Below are 24,649 nucleotides of genomic sequence, written 5' to 3' on the forward strand. Positions count from 1 at the left end.
ATGTCAGAGTATGAAAGATCTTTTAAGTCAGGCATAGTAACGGATTTCCAGCTAATCGGAGAAATTGACCAGATCTGGGAATTCTGCGTTCATCACATGTTGATCACAGATGATTCATTTTCAACATGAGAATAGAGAGATTTTTGTGTGTTGTGTAGTTCCTCTCGATATTCAGGACCCTGTAGGTGATATCAAATGATCTAGAAGAATTAAATACAAATCAATATGACTTCCTGGATCATGTGCTATTCTATAAGCTGCTCTATAATGAGGGAGGAAGCCATGTTAGATATGTTGTATCATTGAGTTCGCTTTATTTTCTTGCACCATGGCTGTTATTGTGAGCATTGATGGTGAATAATGGGGTGTGTGTGTGTGTGTGTTGTGTGCATGTTGAATAAATTTAAACCAGATGGTTCTCGGAAGGCAACAAAGGAAATCAAAATCCTGACTATTAACCTGACCTGCGTCGCATGCGCTCGCATGAGGAATATAAATGGAGGGACTAAAGTGCAAAGCAGATCAGCACAATTAGTGTGTTACTGTGTAATTGAGCTTAGCACTGTGTGTGTGTGTGTGTGTGTGTGTGTGTGAGAGAGAGAGTATATTTGTGTGTGTGTGTGTGTGTGTGTGTGTGCATGCAAGAGAAAGAGAGAGAGACAAAGAGATGGAGTGAGCGTGTGTGTGAGAGAGAGAGAGCAAGAGAAAGAGGAAAGAGAGAGAGAGACAATGAGTGTGTGTGTGTGTGTGTGTGTGTTTGTGTGTGTGCATGCGATAGAAAGAGAGAGAGAATGAGAGTGTGTATATGTATGTGTGTGTGTGTGTGAGAGAGAGAGAGAGAGAGAGAGAGAGAGAGAGAGAGAGAACTTGTGTGTGTGTGTTCATGTGTGTACGTGTGTATGTGAGAGAGAGAGAGAAGAGAGAGAGAGCTTGTATGTGTGAGAAAGAGAGAGAAAAAGACTGAGAAAATGATTGAAAAAAAGTGAGAGAGAGAGAGAGAGAGAGAGAGAGAGAGAGAAAGATTTAGAGTAAGAGAGAGAGAACTTGTGTGTGTGTTCATGTGTGTACATGTGTATGTGAGAGAGAAAGAGAGAGAGAGAGCTTGTGTATGTGAGAAAGAGAGAGAAAAAGACTGAGAAAACGATTGAAAAAAAGTGACAGAGAGAGAGAGAGAGAGAGAGAACAGACTATTCCAGCTCCAGGCTTTTCATCTTTTCCTCTCCATTTCCTCACACATTTACCAGGCAGCCGTCCTCATTTTATCTTGTCCCACTCTCTCACCTCCGGAAGCATACTGTATCCTTTCTTTCACATGCCTTGTGTGCTTTCTAGTATATGAGTGTGTGTGTGTGTGTGTGTGTGTTTCTGGGAGCAGAGAATGAGGAGAGAGGGACGAGAGCAGATGAAAAGGGCAGACACATGAAAGGAGACAGAGAGCTTTGTCAAGAGTGTCTCCATGTCTTCACAAGAACACAAATGTGGGTGATTTTCTCTCCAGTACCAGAACAGTTGGGTGTGTGTGTGTGTGTGTGTGTGTGTGTGTGAGAGAGAGAGAGAGAGAGAGAGAATAAAGGTGGTTCAGTTGCCTCCAGCCCAGAAATTGAATCCTTTTCCATTTACTAACACACATTTATAGGAAGCCTGTAGGCGATGATGTTGACAGGAAGTTCTCAAAGATGAAGTTTTCCAGTGTGTGATCTTTATGAGCTCTGTGTGTGTGTGTGTGTGTGTGTTGTGTAAGGGGGGTGTATTTTAGACAAAAGACCTGTATTTGCAATTCATGTCATTTTTTATAGTTGTTAGACAATATAGCTTGGACATTTCCATTATTGACCTGATGATGTCTTGATTTCCTGCAACAGCTCCATATTTAGCTTTCACACATGGATCAAACTAGTTTGTCCAGGACTTCCTATAGACGCTTGATCTGATTGAAATCTGGGGAATTTGGAGGTCAGGTCAAGACCTTGAACTCTGTTTCTCAAACCATTCCTGAACGATTTTCCAGAAAGCATTATCTGGCTATAAGTTGACACCACTGAATAGGTCTAAAAAATGTCAAAGTAACAGCCATATGAATGCCAGGATTCAAGGTTTCTCAGCATCACACTGCATCTGCCAGCTCACCTTCTCCCCAAATTGCATCCTGCTGCCATCTTTTCTCTTCTCAAAGTCACTCAGGATCCTTAGCTATTTTTCCAGCTCTTAACACACCAATTTGAAGAACATTCTTCTGCATAAGATGGATGGATGGATGGATGGATGGATGGATGGATAGATAGATAGATAGATAGATAGATAGATAGATAGATAGATAGATAGATAGATAGATAGATAGATAGATAGATAGATAGATAGATAGATAGATACTTTATTCATCCCAATGGGAAATTTACAAAAAAATGAAGGTCAAGTTTGGCAAAGGATGATGGGAGGAAGAAACAAGGATTCTGAAACTGACCATCACAATCAATTGGAAATACCCGCTGCCTTTGAACCAAACAGTAAATACTCCCTGGTCATCTCAATAAATTTAGCTATCTATGTCTGGTTCTTTGGCAAAAAGCCAAGTGAACCCGAGTGAACCCAAAAATCCGAACAGCTCACTTGCTGAGTAATATAATCCACCCCTTTACGAGAGCCACTGTAATGACATTTACATTTACATTGAGATAATTAGATAATTAATTAGACCTGTGAGTGGTTTTAATCATTATGGCCGATCACCACAAGGCGCTGTTGCACTCAGGTTCCACAGAAATCCTAAATCATTTGCCTTAAGACATCAGGTAAGAGTAACCTGTCTGTTGTGGATGCCCAAAGCAATCAAACCTTATCCTGATGTCTGTTTATCATTTAAAAGCCCCTATAGCCCAGTTTATTCCAGCCCCCACTGAGCCACAGCTTCCGGCAAGCGGTCACTGTACAACCCAGTGAACTTGTACAACCCTTTTTCCCATTTTAAATGAAATTAATACAAGGGGATCTCGGAATCTCACAGCTGAGCTGTATCGCTTTTCTGAACACCGAAGCTTTCTGATGAATTTACCTTTTCGGGGCAGTGGTGGCTCAAGTGGTTAAGGTTCTGGCTTGTTGATCAGAAGGTCAGGGTTCAAGCCCCAGCACTGCCAAACTGCCACTGTTAGGCATCTGAGCAAGGCTCTTAACCGTCACTGCTCCAGAGGCACTGTATCATAGCTGACCCCAACTTCCTGAGCTGGGATATGCTGTAATATGAGTATGTGAGGCAATAATAAAGGCTTCTAAATTTTAAAGAGACCTCATGCATCAGTCAAGGCTCCCGGATCCAAGAGGTTGCTTCATTGGCCAAAAGAAATAGTTCCAGTTAGGAGCATATAAGCTAGCTGTAAAGATATACTGACTATATAATGTGTAGTTTATATTAAAAAGATCATTCATCCATTTTTAGCAACCACTTTACCCCATCACAGACCATCATGCACAGATCATCACACTCATAGGGAGCTGACAATATTAGAACTCACCTACTGTTATGGCAGGAAACTGTAGAACTCACAGTGAGAACATAGAAAAGTCTAAACAGACAGGATCAAACCGGTTCTAACACACACACACACAGACGGTAAACACTGATAAACAGCACTGGTCAAAATCCCCAAAAAGCAAGCTAGACAGCAAACACATCCAAATACATCAATACCAAACATTCCAGAAAGAAGGTATAAATGAAACTCTGAACAAAGCGAGGCTTTGTCTCTGTGAAATGATTCCATGGAGGTGAGACAGGTAGATAGCGTGGTGTGGAATTGGCACATGAGCTTGTGACACTGATGACCCTGGAGAAGAAACAGCACTCTGTGCTGCAATAAATAAATAAATAAATAAATAAGCGTGTTGTATTGTGTGAGTTGTGAAATGTTTGCTAATTGGGTAGCGTTACACTTTCAGATGTGGTGACATATTGGGAGTAATTATCAAAGTTGTTTTTTTTCCCCACTGAGCCACTGGCCCAGAGGGAGCATGCAATTACACACACACACACACACACGCGCACGCACACACACACACACACACACACATCAATAACGGTTAGAGAAAAGCCAGAGGGAAATGTTGTCTTCATTGTTGCTGGTTTTGTGTTGTCTGTGGTTCAGACAGTGACTGGGATAAAGTGATGAACTGCGTTAATTAACGCTAATTAGGGTTACGTAGGAGGTATGAGTCAGAACTCAGCCAACACAGTGTGTGTGTGTGTGTGTATGTGTGTGTGTGTGAGAGAGAGAGAGACAGAATAGGCTGATCTCTGTATTGATGCTTGATTATGCTAAGTACATCTATTGCTTCTAATCTCTCTCTCTCTCTCTCTTGCTCTCTCTCTCTGTCTTTCTCTTGCTCTCTGTTTGGCTCTCTATCTGTCTCTTTCTCAATCTCTGTCTCTATCTCAGTCCCTCCATCTATCTTTCTCTCTCTCTGTCCCTCTCTCTCTGTCTCACTCTCTCTTTTTCACACTCTCTCTCCTAATCAGTGTTTCCTTCTTTTCCTCTATTCTCTCTCTCTCTCTCTCTCTCTCTCTCTCCCTTTATCACATTTTCTCCGGTGGAACACTTCATAAAAAACTATATAAAAAACATAAAAGAATAGATGCTGCTTCTAAATAAATTACTTATATAATGCACTGGATGTTAAAGCCATGTTATTTTAGAGCAAGTTAACTTGGCAGTGGCTCAGTTTTCCTGTATATTTCAGGAGTTTGGACAGAATGAAATGAAATTAAACAAAACATATTTGTGATATTTACCAGAGGTGATATTATTATTATTATTATTATTATTATTATTTTATTATTTAATTTTTTAGTATTAGATTATTTTTTAGTATTTTTTTTTTTAAATCTTTTTAGCTACAGTGTTGAATGGGGATAATACCCTTGAGGTATGATACCAACGCTGCATGCTGGGTATTCATGCTGAAGTAAACCCGCTGCCATTCTTTTGGGAGGTTGAAGCAAATCAAAGAACCCAGAAAAATGAACACAGGTTACTTTTTTTTTAGAATCTCCTGGGATTATCTTGAGTTTTTATACAGAACAGTGAAAGAAAACTTCAGATCATCCAGTAAGCCTAAGTTGTGCAGGTGTCTTCTTGATGAGAGCTCAGAGGAAAAGAGTCAGACTGGTTGGAGTTATAACAGGAGAGCTTTGGTGGCTCAGATAAGCACTCGGTACAGCTGTGGTGAGCAGAAAAGCATCTCGGATTCGGCTCTCATCATCCAAGAACAGAAATCTGCGGCTACACAGGGCAGAGGGTCACCAAAACTGGAAAAATGACCAGGTGATGTTTTACTACTTCACCTGTAATAAACACATACACAAGACAAGTCCACACTAACTAGTGTCACACATCTCCCTCTTGCTCATACCTGTGCATTTGTGTGTTTGTTTCCTTTACATTGCCTTGTGTTTGCTGATTTGTATCCGTATTTAAACCCTCTAGTGTTTGGTGCGAAGTATCCATCCAGTTTATGCCACATATCAAGCCGAGTATCTCTTCCTGGGTTAGACCACACTTCCCGTTTCGTGTTTTCCAGTATACACTATATTGCCAAAAGTATTCGCTCACCCATCCAAATAATCAGAATCAGGTGTTCCAATCACTTCCATGGCCACAGGTGTATAAAATCAAGCACCTAGGCATGCAGACTGTTTTTACAAACATTTGTGAAAGAATGGGTCGCTCTCAGGAGCTCAGTGAATTCCAGCGTGGAACTGTGATAGGATGCCACCTGTGCAACAAATCCAGTCGTGAAATTTCCTCGCTCCTAAATATTCCACAGTCAACTGTCAGCTGTATTATAAGAACGTGGAAGTGTTTGGGAACAACAGCAACTCAGCCACGAAGTGGTAGGCCACGTAAACTGACGGAGCGGGGTCAGCGGATGCTGAGGCGCATAGTGCGAAGAGGTCGCCAACTTTCTGCAGAGTCAATCGCTACAGACCTCCAAACTTCATGTGGCCTTCAGATTAGCTCAAGAACAGTGCGCAGAGAGCTTCATGGAATGGGTTTCCATGGCCGAGCAGCTGCATCCAAGACATACATCACCAAGTGCAATGCAAAGCGTCGGATGCAGTGGTGTAAAGCACGCCGCCACTGGACTCTAGAGCAGTGGAGACGCGTTCTCTGGAGTGACGAATCGCACTTCTCCATCTGGCAATCTGATGGACGAGTCTGGGTTTGGCGGTTGTCAGGAGAACGGTACTTGTCTGACTGCATTGTGCCAAGTGTAAAGTTTGGTGGAGGGGGGATTATGGTGTGGGGTTGTTTTTCAGGAGCTGGGCTTGGCCCCTTAGTTCCAGTGAAAGGAACTCTGAATGCAGCATACCAAGACATTTTGGACAATTCCATGCTCCCAACTTTGTGGGAACAGTTTGGAGCTGGCCCCTTCCTCTTCCAACATGACTGTGCACCAGTGCACAAAGCAAGGTCCATAAAGACATGGATGACAGAGTCTGGTGTGGAGGAACTTGACTGGCCTGCACAGAGTCCTGACCTCAACCCGATAGAACACCTTTGGGATGAATTAGAGCGGAGACTGAGAGCCAGGCCTTCTCGTCCAACATCAGTGTGTGACCTCAGAAATGCGCTTCTGGAAGAATGGTCAAAAATTCCCATAAACACACTCCTAAACCTTGTGGACAGCCTTCCCAGAAGAGTTGAAGCTGTTATAGCTGCAAAGGGTGGACCGACGTCATATTGAACCCTATGGATTAGGAATGGGATGTCACTTAAGTTCATATGCGAGTCAAGGCAGGTGAGCGAATACTTTTGGCAATATAGTGTATTATTCACTGCATGTGATATCACTCTGTTCGTCGATCATCCCTACCTTTGCCTGTTTTCAGATTCACAATGTGCTTGGAAAGCTTTTCCACCTGCCTCCATGGGTCAATTCTGACAACCAGACCGGACAGGAACCAGTGCAGTTTCTTATATTCAATCTACAGAGTGAAATCTGGGTAGAATTAGCAACAGGATGAAAGAAAAAAAAAAATAGTGGAGCAGCAAGGAGAAGAAGAAGAAAAAAAGCAGGACAATAGCAATGTCTCTGAGGGCACAATACAGTCAATGAGATAATGGGGTGTAATTTCCGGGGGGTGCTACAGGGTGCCATGGCAATTATTATGGGTTCAAGTAGAGGAAAGCTTCTTCTAGTGCTAGCTATGGTTATATTTTAGAGGCTGTTAAAACGGCAAGTGCAATGGAGGAGGCTTCCACCTCACAGCTTCACGCTGTTTACCGGGTACTCGTGAGGGTGTTCCGGGTGATATCACCAGTCACTACTGTTTATTAATGTGTGCGGTTTGAATTGGGTAAGACACAGGGAGCACCTAGACGGCATATGTCTCACTGTGTATAGACTACATTTGTGCAATAAAGAGCAGAATTGTAATGAGAAGAGAGCAGCGGTATACCTTCAGCACAACATACACACCATCCCCCTCACATACACGAGAAATCTTTAATGCAATCTGATTTCCCCATACAAGTCTACAACCCAATCTAAATGCAGCCATCCATTAAATGAAGGGAGACGTGTTTATGTAGGAGTCGAATTTGCAGCACGCAAATTGATAAAGGCACCATGCAAATGGAGTGGTGTGTATCTCCTGTAGCTGAGCTGTCAGAGCCGGTCTGCGTCACTTTTATACGGAAAACAGAAAAATCCCGCCTCTAATTGAGCCACGCATTAGACTAAGTAGGACTGATGGTTGCTGCGACCAAAGTTGCCCTTTCCCTCCTTAGGATTTTCTTGCTGTAATTCTTTCATTTTTACTTTTAGTTCTAAGATACTACTTTACTCAACCTCTACCTGTCTCTCTCTCTCTCTCTCTCTTTCTCTCTCTCTGTGTCTTGGAGAGAAAACGCAGTCCATCTCTGAGAATACACTCTTAAGTGCTCACTTACTGGAAGATCACAGCACTACCAAAACCTTTTTATTTCCCAATGAAACCCGCTACACGTTGATGTATTATTACTGACTGACTATGTGCTCAATTTATCTTCCTCTACTCCATCTGTCAGTGGAAACAGACCACCAGGACAACTATTGGCCAGATATTTGGGAGTTGGATCGAGCGTTGCTTGCAGTTCCAATCACCTCAGTATGACTGCTGAGTTGAAAAACAGTCACCTACTAAAATATCCATCCAGCAGCAGGGATGTGGCCGGAAATCGCTACTGAGGAAGGCTTGAGAGTAAATAACCCACACGGTGTCTTGTGCATGGGCTTGAGAAATACAGCTGGACTAAATGATGGTGCTTTTATAGTAAGGCTGATTAAATAAAAGCATTTTGGTCTCAGACGTGGAGTCAGACGTCTGTCTCAGAATCTGGTCAGTATGATTATTATTATTATTTAGCGATACTAAAAAGCTAAAACGTTGTGTTATCGCTCATGACAGCCATATGCAGTTTAATCATTCCTACATGGCACGCAGGATGTAACAAAGCTTTCCCACAAATTGGAGAGGAATGAATCCCAGATGCTGTCCTAGACGCGATGGTGTCTGGTTGTGCTTCTCAGTATGAGGCTCGTTCATCAATATGCTCTAAAAGAACCAGTTCCTGTTCCGTTAAATACGGACATGTGTAAGATTTAAGAGACAGGATGCTGGATGTGAGTGTTTCAACTTCTAATACTAATTAATACTTCTAATACTAAACTAACTAATTCTAAATTTCCAACTACAATACATTTCATCTTTATAGTTACAGTACAGTGTACGAAATGATCCAAATTCCATCCCTAGGCTGAATTGTTTGACCTGAAGCTCATTTCTAGGAATCGTAGAACACACATCAATGTCATTGCATGTGGGTGGAACAGGGTCATAAAAACAAGCGAAGGGAAAAAGAAACTATATGAATCATTGTTTTAGCATCTGTTCAGAGATTGAACATCAGAAATTTTGGCTCTATTCCATTTTGAAGCTGCCTATATTCTACAGCGCTGTAGTGAAGAGTCAGATTAGCAGCGCTCCCGGGTCACACAGCTGGATATCAGCTGCTGAGATTCGGATGCTGAGACAGTCGGCCATAGTCAGTTTGGGTGGGAAGGATTGGGCTTGGGAACAATCCAGGTGTGGCCTGTGTATATGTCAGTCTCAGTGAAGGAGGTGTGGCCTGTGTATCTGTCAGTCTCAGTGAAGGAGGTGTGACCTGTGTATCTGTCAGTCTCAGTGAAGGAGGTGTGTCCTGTGTATCTGTCAGTCTCAGTGAAGGAGATGTGTCCTGTGTATCTGTCAGTCTCAGTGAAGGAGATGTGTCCTGTGTATCTGTCAGTCTCAGTGAAGGAGGTGTGGCCTGTGTATCTGTCAGTTTCAGTGAAGGAGGTGTGGCCTGTGTATCTGTCAGTCTCAGTGAAGGAGGTGTGTCCTGTGTATCTGTCAGTCTCAGTGAAGGAGGTGTGGCCTGTGTATCTGTCAGTCTCAGTGAAGGAGGTGTGGCCTGTGTATCTGTCAGTCTCAGTGAAGGAGGTGTGGCCTGTGTATCTGTCAGTCTCCGGGAAGTGAAGGAGGTGTGGCCTGTGTATCTGTTACTCTCAGTGAAGGAGGCGTGGCCTGTGTATCTGTCAGTGTCAGTGAAGGAGGTGTGGCCTGTGTATCTGTCAGTCTCCGGGAAGTGAAGGAGGTGTGGCCTGTGTATCTGTTACTCTCAGTGAAGGAGGCGTGGCCTGTGTATCTGTCAGTCTCAGTGAAGGAGGTGTGGCCTGTGTATCTGACAGTCTCCTGAAAGTGAAGGAGGTGTGGCCAGTGTATCTGTTACTCTCAGTGAAGGCATAGCCTGTGTATCTGACAGTTTCAGTGTAGGAGTCGTGGCCTATGTATCTGTCAGTCTCAGTGAAGGAGGCGTGGCCTGTGTATCTGACAGTTTCAGTGTAGGAGTCGTGGCCTATGTATCTGTCAGTCTCAGTGAAGGAGGCGTGGCCTGTGTATCTGACAGTTTCAGTGAAGGAGGCGTGGCCTGTTTATCTGACAGTTTCAGTGAAGGAGGCGTGGCCTATGTATCTGACAGTTTCAGTGAAGGAGGCGTGGCCTGTTTATCTGACAGTTTCAGTGAAGGAGGCATGGCCTATGTATCTGACAGTTTCAGTGAAGGAGGCGTGGCCTGTTTATCTGACAGTTTCAGTGAAGGAGACGTGGCCTGTTTACCTGTCAGTCTAATTGAAAGATATGTGGCCAGTTTGGGTGGGAAGGATTGTCCTTGGGAAGGATCCTGAGTGCAGGTGTACAGAACAGATCAGTTAGTGCTCTCCTCCCAGCACAGTCATCTGATTGAGGAATATGTCTCAGAGGACAGTCTCTAAGGAATAGATCTATATGTCATTTCACAAGCAAATCTTCACAGTGTAGCTAGAGTGAGTATGGAAACCATAAAAATACTTGAATAAATGAAAGAAATTCTGAAAAGTTTCAGGTAAAATGACCATGTTAGGATGTTAGAGTTCAGGAATGGTGTGTATAAAGCTGCTAAGAATTCTTCTTTAACAGATTTAAACTAAAGTATAGCCAAGGCTGCGAAAATTCTTAATTAAAAGCTGTGCTATTTGTAGGTTGGGAGATAACTCAGAAATACATGATGATTAAACAGTTAGTTGACACATAGCATTGTAGACAAAAAAATTCTTTGCACATGGTGGTTATCCATAAACCCCACAGAAGTATTAGTTAGCCCAAACATCTGGATTCTGATGTACATATTCATCGATAATCAATCCAAGAACCATGTTAGTTAGCTATATAAAGGTTCTGCAAATAATCCCCAAAGTCATGCAGGCTCATTCAGCAGGACAATGGTTAATCTCACTACATAAGAGATCAGTGTGTGTTGTCTGTTCAGAAGCAGTGTGTGAACCATGGCATGTCCTGCAGCTCTCTCTTTCTGCGTCTGTGTCCCGTATACAGTCATCCGTTTTACTAATCTTAAGGCGAGCAGACAGGAGTGAAGCAGCGGGTTAGCCACGGGCCGCGGACAGATTAAACCCAACAGAAGAAAGCAGCATTTAGTCTCACAGAGTCAGTCACTAAAGAACAGAGGGGTGCTGATAATCTCCCACAGCTTCGACTGAACTGCTGAAACATGATTTACTCCCTTTTATGGCCTGAAGTTTTTATAGGTTTCTTAAACACACACTGAAATTGTTCCACTATGAGCAAAATAAACAGAGGAACTATGAAAGGAGGCGTGACCTGTGTATCTGTCAGTCTCATTGAAGGAGGTGTGGCCTGTGTGTCTGTCAGTCTCAGTGAAGGATGTGTGGCCTGTGTATCTGTCAGTCTCAGTGAAGGAGGTGTGGCCTGTGTATCTGTCAGTCTCAGTGAAGGAGGTGTGGCCTGTGTATCTGTCAGTCTCAGTGAAGGAGGTGTGGCCTGTGTATCTGTCAGTCTCAGTGAAGGTGGTGTGGCCTGTGTATCTTTTACTTTTAGTGGAAGGAGGTGTGACTTGTGTATCTGTCAGTCTCAGTGAAGGAGGTGTGGCCTGTGTATATGTCAGTCTCAATGAAGGAGGTGTGGCCTGTGTATATGTCAGTCTCAATGAAGGAGGTGTGACCTGTGTATCTGTCAGTCTCAGTGAAGGAGATGTGGCCTGTGTATCTGTCAGTCTCAGTGAAGGAGGTGTGTCCTGTGTATCTGTCAGTCTCAGTGAAGGAGGTGTGTCCTGTGTATCTGTCAGTCTCAGTGAAGGAGATGTGTCCTGTGTATATGTCAGTCTCAATGAAGGAGGTGTGGCCTGTGTATATGTCAGTCTCAATGAAGGAGATGTGTCCTGTGTATCTGTCAGTCTCAGTGAAGGAGATGTGTCCTGTGTATCTGTCAGTCTCAGTGAAGGAGATGTGTCCTGTGTATCTGTCAGTCTCAGTGAAGGAGGTGTGTCCTGTGTATCTGTCAGTCTCAGTGAAGGAGATGTGTCCTGTGTATCTGTCAGTCTCAGTGAAGGAGATGTGTCCTGTGTATCTGTCAGTCTCAGTGAAGGAGATGTGTCCTGTGTATCTGTCAGTCTCAGTGAAGGAGATGTGTCCTGTGTATCTGTCAGTCTCAGTGAAGGAGGTGTGTCCTGTGTATCTGTCAGTCTCAGTGAAGGAGATGTGTCCTGTGTATCTGTCAGTCTCAATGAAGGAGGTGTGTCCTGTGTATCTGTCAGTCTCAGTGAAGGAGATGTGTCCTGTGTATCTGTCAGTCTCAGTGAAGGAGATGTGTCCTGTGTATCTGTCAGTCTCAGTGAAGGAGGTGTGTCCTGTGTATCTGTCAGTCTCAGTGAAGGAGATGTGTCCTGTGTATCTGTCAGTCTCAGTGAAGGAGATGTGTCCTGTGTATCTGTCAGTCTCAGTGAAGGAGGTGTGGCCTGTGTATCTGTCAGTCTCAGTGAAGGAGGTGTGTCCTGTGTATCTGTCAGTCTCAGTGAAGGAGATGTGTCCTGTGTATCTGTCAGTCTCAATGAAGGAGGTGTGGCCTGTGTATCTGTCAGTCTCAGTGAAGGAGGTGTGGCCTGTGTATATGTCAGTCTCAGTGAAGGAGGTGTGGCCTGTGTATCTGTCAGTCTCAGTGAACGAGATGTGTCCTGTGTATCTGTCAGTCTCAGTGAAGGAGATGTGTCCTGTGTATCTGTCAGTCTCAATGAAGGAGGTGTGGCCTGTGTATCTGTCAGTCTCAGTGAAGGAGGTGTGGCCTGTGTATCTGTCAGTCTCAGTGAAGGAGGTGTGGCCTGTGTATATGTCAGTCTCAGTGAAGGAGATGTGTCCTGTGTATCTGTCAGTCTCAATGAAGGAGGTGTGGCCTGTGTATCTGTCAGTCTCAGTGAAGGAGGTGTGGCCTGTGTATATGTCAGTCTCAGTGAAGGAGGTGTGTCCTGTGTATCTGTCAGTCTCAGTGAAGGAGGTGTGGCCTGTGTATCTGTCAGTCTCAGTGAAGGAGATGTGTCCTGTGTATCTGTCAGTCTCAGTGAAGGAGATGTGTCCTGTGTATCTGTCAGTCTCAGTGAAGGAGATGTGTCCTGTGTATCTGTCAGTCTCAGTGAAGGAGATGTGTCCTGTGTATCTGTCAGTCTCAGTGAAGGAGGTGTCGCCTGTGTATCTGTCAGTCTCAGTGAAGGAGGTGTGACCTGTGTATCTGTCAGTCTCAGTGAAGGAGATGTGTCCTGTGTATCTGTCAGTCTCAGTGAAGGAGATGTGTCCTGTGTATCTGTCAGTCTCAGTGAAGGAGGTGTGGCCTGTGTATCTGTCAGTCTCAGTGAAGGAGGTGTGACCTGTGTATCTGTCAGTCTCAGTGAAGGAGGTGTGGCCGGTGTGAATATCATGCTGTATTTGACTAGAGGTTGTAACTTGCAATTCTGTGAAAGAGGTTTTATGCGTCTGTGTCTCGTATGTAGTCATCTGTTATACTGGTCTTAAGGCGAGCAGACAGGAGTGACGCAGCGGGTTAGCCACGGGCCACGGACAGATTAAACCCAACAGAAGAAAGCAGCATTTAGTCTCACAGAGTCAGTCACTAAAGAACAGAGGGGCGCTGATAATCTCATCACAGTTAGCTGGCTAGCTTGTACCTAACAAAACAACATGGAGGCATCTCAAATGGACATCAACGATGACGTAACACTGAGCTCCGACTTCTTAGTAGATGTAACCAGGCCAGTGTGGAAGTGAGGAGGATTGTAATATTTCAGTTTCGCTGCAATCCTGCACAAGATTGAGTAGAATTTCTCCAGCTGAAATCTAAAGTGGCAGTGAGATTTGATGTGATGTGAAATATTGAATATTATACAGCATGTGATTTATCTGGTGTGAAATTCAGTATAATGTGAAAGTGTGGTCTGAAATTGGATATAAAGCAGCAGCATGATTATGTAAGACAATAACACACTCCAGATAATGAAGCAGAAGTGCAATATGTAGAGCATGAGAGAACATGAGTCAGATACTCAGTGTGTGTGTGTGTGTGTGTGTGTGTGTGTGTGTGTGTGTTTCGCTGTGAAAAAAAACTTTTAATTCAAAGCCCAAACTCAGTGGCTCTGTCTTGTGTATGTGTCCAGATGAAGGCCAGTGATAAAGGACACACAGTGAGGAGGTTCAGAGTGGTGTACATCTCTCTCACTCACACACACACACACACACACGCCTTCTTACTCTGGAATTAGAGAAAGAGAAAGTGGCAGCACCATTTTGGGAGTGATTTCTGTTGGAGGATGTTCGGTAGATAACATGGCTAAATTTAGAGGAGAGAGACTGCACAGAAACGGCCGGTGTAGAGAAGTACCAAGGAGGAAACACACACACACACACACACACACATACACGGTACACACTGACTGTAGCCTGGAGGATTGTTTTTGTGTGTAGGTGTGTGTGTGTGTGTGGGTTGGTGGGTTGGTGGCAGGTTAGAAAAGTATTTGTGTTATTATGTTTTACTCTGTGTGTGTGTGTGTGTAGTAGTGTGTGCTGTATTTCTTTCCCTATTCATACGTTTTGGGGTGTGTGTGTGTGGGTTTGGGGCAGGTTAGAAGAGTATTTGTGATATTATGTTTTACTGTGTGTGTGTGTGTGTGTGTGTGTGTGTGTGTGTGTGTGTGTAGTATTTGTTACATGCTGCATTTCTTTCACTAGGTATGTGTTTTGGGGTGTGTGTGTGGGTGGGTTTGGTGGGTTGACAGAGGATGAATTATTATGAATTTCTCTCATAGTGTGTGTGTGTGTGTTTGTCCAAACAGCCTTACCGACCCCTGTTTAAACCTGAAATCGACTGATGGCTTGATTTTCTGCCTCTGTATCTTTCTTTGTCTCTCTCTGTCTCTCTCTCTGTCTCTTTCCATCTATTCTCTCCCTCTAGATCTCTTGTAGACTCTCTCTTTTTCTGCTTTTTCACTCTAGTTCTTCCAGTCTCTCTCTCTCCTACTCAGTATTTCTATTCTCTCTCTCTCTCTATTCTCTCTCTCTCTCTCTCTTAGTCTCCATCTCCATCTTTCATCTCTCTTCTCTTCTCTTCTCTTCTCTTCTCTTCTCTTCTCTTCTCTTCTCTTCTCTTCTCTTCTCTTCTCTTCTCTTCTCTCTCTGTCTTCATCATTCAGTCATTCTGTTGTTATCAGTATTTCTCTCTCTCTCTCTCTCTCTCTCTCTCTCTCCAACAATTATCTAAAGCAAAAAGTATCTACTTTTCAGTTTAAAAAAAACTAGTCACACACACACACACACACAAATACAAAAAACATGCTTTTCAAACACATTCAGGTTGTAATTAAAGATTAAATCTGACCCTTTAGAATCTAGAGTGGTTCAAATGTGTGTGTGTGTGTGTGTGTGTGTGTGTGTGTTATGTAAATTTACAATGATTTACTCCAATAGAATTCCATCATGGAGAATCCCTCTCTCTCTCTTTTTCACCCTCCATCTCTCTCTATATCTTCTCTCTTTCTTTCAGCCACGTTCTGTCTTTTTTTTCTTTCTGTCTTTGTCATTCAGTCTCTCTATCTTTCTTTATCTCCATCTTTCATTGTTTCTCTCTCTCTCTCTCTCTCTCTCTCTCTCTCACACACACACACACACACACACACACAGCACTATACTCTGTGGTTTATTCTTTTACAAAAAGCAAGCTTGAGAGTGAAAGATAGTTGTTTCAATTTTTCTAAATCAGCCTTCATCATTGCTGTGTTTCCCTTTCATCAAAGAGTCTTTGTACAGAAGAGAATGCCACTAAACAAGAAGAACCAGGACAGTGTGTGTGTGTGTGTGTGTGTTTATATGAGGGTTGTTAACACTGAGTGTATGGCTGTGTAGGGGACACAGGGACTTGTTCACATGCACCACACAAACATCGGGTCACGTCTCTCTAGAAAGCAGCACATTTATCCGAAAATTCATGTCTGATGTGAAATATTCAGACTGACGGATGGTGTAGATAAATCTGTAGCGTTAAACATGGATTATTCCCTTAAGATACAATCAAGATGGAAATGAAATTTAGAATCTGAATCATATATACAGATATACAGTAAATCAGAGAGGAGGATCTAGATTACAGATTAAAAAAGTAAGCTTGCTCAATTTATTCCTATATTGTACCCCACTGTTTGTCATGGATAAATGGATGGATAGATGGATGGGTGGATGGATGGATGGATGGATGAATGTATTGATGGTTAGATGAATGGATGGATAAATGTATTGATGGATGGATGGATGGATGGATGGATAAATGTATTGATGGATGGATGGATGGATGGATGGATAAAGGTATTGATGGATGGATGGATGGATAAAGGTATTGATGGATGGATGGATGGATGGATGGATAAATAAATGTATTGATGGATGGATGGATGGATGGATGGATGGATGGATAAAGGTATTGATGGATGGATGGATGGATGGATGGATGGATGGATAAATAAATGTATTGATGGATGGATGGATGGATAAAGGTATTGATGGATGGATGGATGGATGGATGGATAAATAAATGTATTGATGGATGGATGGATGGATGGATGGATAAAGGTATTGATGGATGGATGGATGGATGGATGGATGGATGAGTGGACGGATGGATGGAGGGATGGATGGATGAGTGGATAGATGGATAAATGGACGGATGGAGTTATGGATGGATGGACGGATGGATGAGTGGATGGATGGATAAATGGAGGGATGGATGGATGCATGGATGGATAAATGGAAAAGTCTGACAGAGAGAAACACTCAGTATAAGGAACGATGACTATTGCTAGTATTGTTAATGATATTAGTGTAGGGTTCTAACACAGATCTGTATCTATACCTGTATCTGTTTAGTGCTCATAATATTCCTGTCAGTTTTTATACAGTGGAACCTCGGCCTACGGATTTTTAGAACTAATTTTCCCATAAGAAATAATGTAAATGCAGATAATTCGTTCCAGCCACCCAAGAATATTACCATTATTACCAATACGAAGTGTATGTAAACTGTATGGCTGCTTACAAAGAACTGACCCAAGCCAAGCATTCCATGTCAAGGGTCCTCACAGGAAGTCATGCCACCAAGCTTGGGCTGAAAATAGAACAGACCACCCACTGCACCAATCTGTCAACAACAAAATGCCCAAAAATCACCTAGCTTTTGAACTCATGTTAAAGGCAGCGTTGGGTTATCTTGGGTTTCACTGACTGATGAAAAAAATACGTAAAATTCATAAACTCACTTCAGTAAGCTTCGCTTGGCTTTCCACTGACGCAAACAAGTTTTGAACTTCTCCCGGACGTACGTGGAACTTAGCCGGCGTTCGGTTCGGTTTGTTCGCATGCCGAAAATGCTTCATATGTTCTTAATAGAGCAGCATATCTACAATTCTAAAATACTTTTCTGTTTGTTTGTTGCTAGAGGTTACTACTAGTGGCATGGCATGAACGTGTTAGCTCAGACCTGGGCATTTTACTGCCCGCGGGCCACATCTGGCCCGCTGACTACCCTTGGCCAGCCCGGTATATATATATATCTATATAACACCCCTGTGTTAGTTGTTCTGTGAGCTGGGTTGCCAGATTCTCTTAATAATAGCCATGTTCTGTTCTGTAATAGCTATGTTCTGTACTGTAATAGCCATGTTCTGTTCTGTTCTATACACTACAAATCAGATATCTGCTTTACTGGTATCCAGCTCCCTCAAAAAAATTAGAAATAATAAAAATAAGTATTAGTAGTATTTATAAAATGAATAATAATTAGGTATTTATATACCTAATTTATATAAATTATTATTAATTATTAATTAATAATAATAATAATGCTGTATTATTTTTATTAATTCTATTCTTTTTAGTATAAATATATATAGTCTGTCTGTGTGATTCTATACCTGAATTTTAATAAAATTATAAAGAACATCTGAATATGCAGCAGTTATTTGGATATCAGTGTTTATCTGCGACTTTTCTAAGCTAGCGTTCCTTATTTGATAGAAATATACACTTTTCAGTGCACTTAATTAGTTCCCGTGAGATATCATATCTCTCTGATTAACATCTGAAATCTCCTGACGATTATTGAGTTCTTCATTTTAAAGCACGTTTTTCGGTTAGTGTTATGAATTATTCAGTGAGCGGAGTTTAGATTAGAGGGGCAAAGATGTCGTTTTGACAGAGAGACAGAGAGAGAGAGAGACAGAGAGAGAGAGAGAGAGAGAGAGAGAGAGGGAGGGAGGGAGGGAATAATGTAAATCTGGACATGCTGATGAGTCATGAGAGATGGACAGGGGAAAGATTGTTGTGTGTGTGTGTGTTCATGGCATGTGGTGTCATGTCCTGACTCCTGAATGATGAGTGTGTCATGTAGTGAAGAAGCTCGTGCTTTAAACCCTGAGGACAGAGTGATGGAGGAAGTCTTCACTTTGTTTCTGTTCTTGCTCTGCTGTCTGTAAATGATTTCTGTGTGTAAACATGATGTCAGGAGGCAGAGTGAAGTTTATTGTATCAGCAATCTCTAATATAATCTAAAATCTTTATTATTCTGAAACTGGCTGTAAGTTTAACAGATTTATTTCTACTCTGATGATGATGATGATGATGGTGGTGATGATGATGATGGTGCTGGTGGTGGTGGTAATAATGATGATGATGATGATGGTGGTGATGATGATGGTGGTGGTGGTGGTGGTGATGATGGTGGTGGTGGTGGTGATGGTGGTAATGATGATGATGATGATGATGGTGGTGATGATGATGATGATGGTGGTGGTGGTGGTGGTAATAATGATGATGATGATGATGGTGGTGATGATGATGATGGTGGTGGTGGTGGTGGTGGTGATGATGGTGGTGGTGGTGGTGGTAATAATGATGATGATGATGATGGTGGTGATGATGATGATGGTGGTGGTGGTGGTGGTGATGATGATGATGGTGGTGGTGGTGGTGGTAATAATGATGATGATGATGATGGTGGTGATGATGATGATGGTGGTGGTGGTGGTGGTGGTGATGATGATGGTGGTGGTGGTGGTAATGATGATGATGGTGGTGATGATGATGATGATGGTGGTGGTGGTGGTGGTAATAATGATGATGATGATGGTGGTGATGATGGTGGTGGTGGTAATGATGATGATGATATTGGTGGTGGTAATAATGATGATGATGATGATGATGACAATGATGATGATAATGGTGGTGATGATGATGATGATGATGGTGGTGGTGGTAATGATGATGGTGTTGGTGAAGATTATGATGGTGGTTGTGGTGCTTGTATAATTATGTTGGTGATGGTGATGATGATGATGATGATTATGGTGGGGGTGGTGGTGGTGATGATGATGGGGTGGTGTGATGATGATGATGATGATGGTAATGGTGGTGGTAATGATGTTGGTGATGATGATGACGGTGGAGGTGGTGATGATGATGAGGAGGAGCATGGTTATGGTGGTGATGAAGAGGATGATGATGAGGATGATAATGGTGATGATGATGATCAAGATGATGATGGTGATCATGATGGTGGTAGTGGTGGTGATGATTATGTTGGTGATGATGATGATGATGATGATGGTGGTGATGCTGATGGTGGTAGTGGTGGTGATGATTATGTTGGTGATGATGATGGTGGTGATGATGGTGGTGATGCTGATGGTGGTAGTGGTGGTGATGATTATGTTGGTGATGATGATGGTGGTAGTGGTGGTGATGATTATGTTGGTGATGATGATGGTGGTGATGCTGATGGTGGTAGTGGTGGTGATGATTATGTTGGTGATGATGATGATGATGATGGTGGTGATGCTGATGGTGGTAGTGGTGGTGATGATTATGTTGGTGATGATGATGGTGGTGATGCTGATGGTGGTAGTGGTGGTGATGATTATGTTGGTGATGATGATGATGATGATGGTGGTGATGCTGGTGGTGGTGGTGATGGTGGTAATGATGATGATTGTGGTAGTGGTGGTGATGATGGTAATGATGGTGATGATGATGATGATGATGGTGGTGATGATGATCATGATGAAGATGATGGTGGTGATGATCATGATGATGATGGTAGTGATGATGATGATGGTGGTGATGATGATCATGATGAAGATGATGGTGGTGATGATGATGATGGTAGTGATGATGGTGGTGGCGGTGATGGTGATGATGATGATGATGATGATAATGTGTGTGTGTGTGTGATGACATTAATGACGATCGTGTACTCGCTTTGTCTCAGTCTCGTCAGACTCCTGAGGGCGAGTTCTTGCCGTTGGACCAGTGTGAGCTGGATGTGGGATTTGGGACAGGAGCTGATCAGCTCTTCCTCGTCTCTCCTCTGACCATCTGCCACGAGATCAATCCCAAGAGCCCCTTCTTCGACCTCTCGCAGAGATCGCTCATGAACGAGCAGTTCGAGATAGTCGTCATCTTAGAGGGCATCGTAGAGACCACTGGTAATATCTCACTTCTTTTTTTATCATTTATGCTTCCTTCCTTCCTTACTTCCTTCCTTCCCTCTTTCCTTCCTTTTTTCCTCTCTTGAAAGTCTTGTTGTATTTCACTCTCTGTGTCACTATGTGTCTCTGTGTCTCTCTCTCTCTCTCTCTCTCTCTCTCTCTCACACACACACTCTATCCCTCTGTCACTTTCTCCTTTTTACCATGTCTCTTCCTCTCCACCCACCTGTCTCTCGCTCCCTCTTTCTCTCTCTTTCTTTCTCACACTCCATCTTTCTGACTGTCTCTCTTTTACTCTCTCTCATTCTACCTGTTTATATCTTTCTATTCTATTTCTCTCTATCCACGTGTGTGAGTTATGAAAGCAGTGTTATAAACACACTCATGCTTCCAGCTGTATTCTATGCATAATAAAATGCTTTGGGTCTCCAGTGTGCCACTTTGATATACGAGTGTCGAACCATTCTGTCCTTTTCTACTTCTCTCCTTCTCTCCCTCTCTCCTTCTCTTCCCCTCTCCTTCTCTATATCTCTCCTTCTCTTCCCCTCTCCTTCTCTACATCTCTCCTTCTCTACATATCTACTTCTCTTCTCCACTTCTCTAAATCTTGACTTTTCTCCTCCTTTTCTCCACTCCTCCTCACTTTCTCCTCTATATTTCTTCATTTTGACTCCTCTTCTTCTGTTCTTCTTTCCTTCTCTCTTTCTATACATCTCAACTTTTCTCCTCCTCTCCTCTTTTTTTCCTCTTTTCCCTATCTACTTCCCTACATCTCTACTTTCCTCCTCTCCTCCGCTACATCTTAACTTCTCTTCTCCTTCTTTCCTGCTTTACTTCTCTCTTCCTCTTCTCTGCTAAATCTCACTTCCTCACCTCCTCTACTTTACTCTTATCCTCTCCACCCTTACATCTCTAGTTCTCTCTTCTCCTCCTCCTCTACATCTCTTTTTCTCTCCTCCTCTATTTTTCTCTTGTCCTCTCCACCTTTACATCTCTAGTTCTCTCTTCCTCTTCTCCTCTACATCCCTATTTCTCTCCTCTTCTCCATTTCACTTCCTCTCCCCCTCGACATCTCACTACCTCCCCTCCTCTACTTCTCTCTTCCTCTCCTCCTCTACTTCTCTCTTCCTCTCCTCCACTTCTCTCTTCCTCTTCTCCTCTACTTCTCTCTTCCTCTCCCCCTTGACATCTCTCTACCTCCCCTCCTCTACTTCTCTCTTCCTCTCCTCCTCTACTTCTCTCTTCCTCTCCTCCTCTACTTCTCTCTTCCTCTTCTCCTCTACTTCTCTCTTCCTCTCCCCCTTGACATCTCTCTACCTCCCCTCCTCTACTTCTCTCTTCCTCTCCCCCTCAACATCTCTCTACCTCCCCTCCTCTACTTCTCTCTTCCTCTCCTCCTCTACTTCTCTCTTCCTCTCCTCCACTTCTCTCTTCCTCTTCTCCTCTACTTCTCTCTTCCTCTCCCCCTTGACATCTCTCTACCTCCCCTCCTCTACGTCTCTGTTCCTCTCCTCCACTTCTCTCTTCCTCTCCTCCTCTACTTCTCTCTTCATCTCCTCCTTTACTTCACTCTTCCTCTCCTCCTCTACATCTCTACTTCTCTCTTCCTCTCCTCTATATCTCTCCTCCTTTATATCTGTCTTCTTCTCCTTATTTACTTCTCTCTTCCTCTCCCCCTCGACATCTCTCTACCTCCCCTCCTCTACTTCTCTCTTCCTCTCCTTCTCTACTTCTCTCTTCCTCTCCTCCTCTAGTCTCTCTTCCTCTCCTCTACTTCTCTCTTCCTCTTCTCCTCTACTTCTCTCTTCCTCTCTTCACCTCTGTGTTATATATTTTCTGGGCTTGTGTGTAAATGGAAGCAGTTGAAAGTCGTTGGTTGTAACGAGTCGGTAATGGAATGCAGATTATTCTCTATAAATGCTTCTGGTCTGAATTGATGCTTTACTTGGTATCAAACATCCATCCTTCCAACGGCATGCTTTTCTTTTTCCTGCATGAAAGAATCAGCTGAAATGATGCAGCTGCTCACATAACTGCACATTCGTTAGCGCTCCCTTAGCTGCTGTTATTTATCGTGAGCAGAGTTCAGTGTTAATGCGCCATCAGGAACATTTACAACACTTTATTATCCAAGAAACAGCTGATTACACCTGCAGCCTGCGGGCCGAGAGACACTGACAACACTGTCTATAATATACATACAATATACACTTTCTACATCTCTCTCTCTCTCTCTCTCTCTCTTCCTTTTCACACTTTCTCTCCTACTCAGTATTTCTCTCTCTGTCTCTCTCTCTCTCTCTCTTACATAGTATTTCTCTCTCTCTCTGCCGCTTCCTTTCTCCATCTCCATCTTTTACTCCCTCTCCTTCTCTTTTTTACATTCACTCTCTTACTCAGTATTTCTCTCTCTCTCTCTCTCTCTCTCTCTCTCTCTCTTTTTATCCCTCTGATTCTTTCCCTCTCTCTTTCTTCATCTCAATCTTTCACTCTCTCTGTTACTCAGTATTTCTTGGTCTCTCTCTGTCTCTGTCCATCTATTCTCTTTGTCCAACTTTTTCTTTCTTTCTTTCTTTCTTTCTTTCTTTCTTTCTTTCTTTCTTTCTTTCTTTCTTTCTTTCTTTCTTTCTTTCTTTCTTTCCTTTTCTCTCTTTTTCCAGTTGCTCTCTATCTTCCTTTTTTTCTCTTCCTTTCTCTGTCTTTGACATTTAGCCATTCTGTCGTTATCAGTATCTCTCTCTCTCTCCCTCTCTCTCTCTCCATCTCAATTTTTCACTCTCTCTTTCACCCTTTCTCTTACTCAGAATTTCTCTTTCTCTCTCCCTCTCTCTCTCTCTCTCTCTCTCTCTCTCAGGTGAATCACTCCCTCTGACGTTTCTCTGAGCTGGAGCTGGAGTGTTGTCATGCGCTCATAAGCGAGTATCGATCAGCAGGAGCTCTGAATAGAAATGTCAAACTGTCAGTTGTACACAGTCTCAGGTCAGACAGCCTGATTTCCGCGGCTAATCAGAGGGGCTTTTGTTCTTCCTTTAAATGATTTGCCAGCCTTTCCGAGTGGTTAGAGTCATTTAGTATTAAACCAATCGGGGAATCCATGGATTAAAGCATCTAAAAGCCTAAACACAGTTCTAAATCCATGGGCTGAATATTTATTTGCACTCGATCTGAAGTGGAGCTGCTGAATCCAGCTGTTCCTCTCGATGTGGATTTATGACCACAGGGAAAGCTAGAACGATTTATTCTTCAGTTTATTTTATTAATCATAAACCTGAGGGGTTTTCCTTAGGATTTATTATGTGGATTTAGGATTTTATTTTTTTTTAAGAAGCCGTACTCTTTCTTAAAGTCTTGTTTGGTAATAATTCAGAGATGTGAAGAAGAGTTCATACATAAATCCTTCATAAAATTCAGAAGCATGAATCGTTTATAAAGAATAAGCTGTGTGAGATTTATCACAAAAGTATACCTCGTGTCGTAACTCTTAGTTAATCTCGGGTTAAGTGAAAGGGTCAACACCCAGGATTCCAGGTTTTTTCAGTGTCCCAGGTGAAGCTATTTCATCTGCCATGCTATGTTTGTGCAACCAGACAGCAAGATATTTATGAGCTGCTCAGGAACTGACTGTTTATGACTGTAGAAAGGACATTATTCATAATCACACTCTCTGGTGTTTATAATGATTTATAATCACACTCTCTCCAGTGTTTATGGTAATTCACACTCTCCAGGGTGTCACCTAAATGAGGATGAGGTTCCCTTTTGAGTCTGGTTCCTCTCAAGGTTTCTTCCTCTTATCATCTCTGGGAGTTTTTCCTTTCCACCTCATCACCTCAGGCTTGCTCATTAGGGATAAATACAAATATAAATAAATAAATAATAAGTCTAATATTAATGTTGAACTTTTTGCACTTTTTTTTTTGCATATTTCTTCTGATCTGTAGGGCTGCTTTGAGACAATCTATTGTTGCAAATATAATTGAATTGAATTGAACAGTGGACAGTGGAACCTCGGCATACGAATTTTCTCCTTAAGAATTGAAATTTTGCAAGAAATTTGCATCGGCATATGAAGCATTTTCAACATACAAACAAACTGAACTGAAATCTGGCTAAGTTGTGCGTACGTCCGTTCAAAACTTGTCTGCGTCAGTGGAAAGCCAAGCGAAGCTAACCGAAGCTAGTTTACGAATTTCAGGAATTTGTTTTCAGTCAACGAA

General features: G+C 42.7%; 1 protein-coding gene across 1 annotated transcript in view; it reads left to right on the forward strand.

Moving 5' to 3' along the window:
* kcnj19a (potassium inwardly rectifying channel subfamily J member 19a) overlaps positions 1-24,649 on the forward strand; it is a 42,639-nt gene that overhangs the window by 8,968 nt on the left and 9,022 nt on the right. The window contains exon 2 of the mRNA XM_058375745.1: positions 20,213-20,429. Within this exon, the coding sequence (XP_058231728.1) occupies positions 20,213-20,429 (217 nt within the window). The remainder of the gene's footprint in view (positions 1-20,212; positions 20,430-24,649) is intronic.

Source organism: Hemibagrus wyckioides, linkage group LG02 (assembly GCF_019097595.1).
Source record: "Hemibagrus wyckioides isolate EC202008001 linkage group LG02, SWU_Hwy_1.0, whole genome shotgun sequence".
Classification (NCBI taxonomy): Eukaryota; Metazoa; Chordata; class Actinopteri; order Siluriformes; family Bagridae; genus Hemibagrus; species Hemibagrus wyckioides.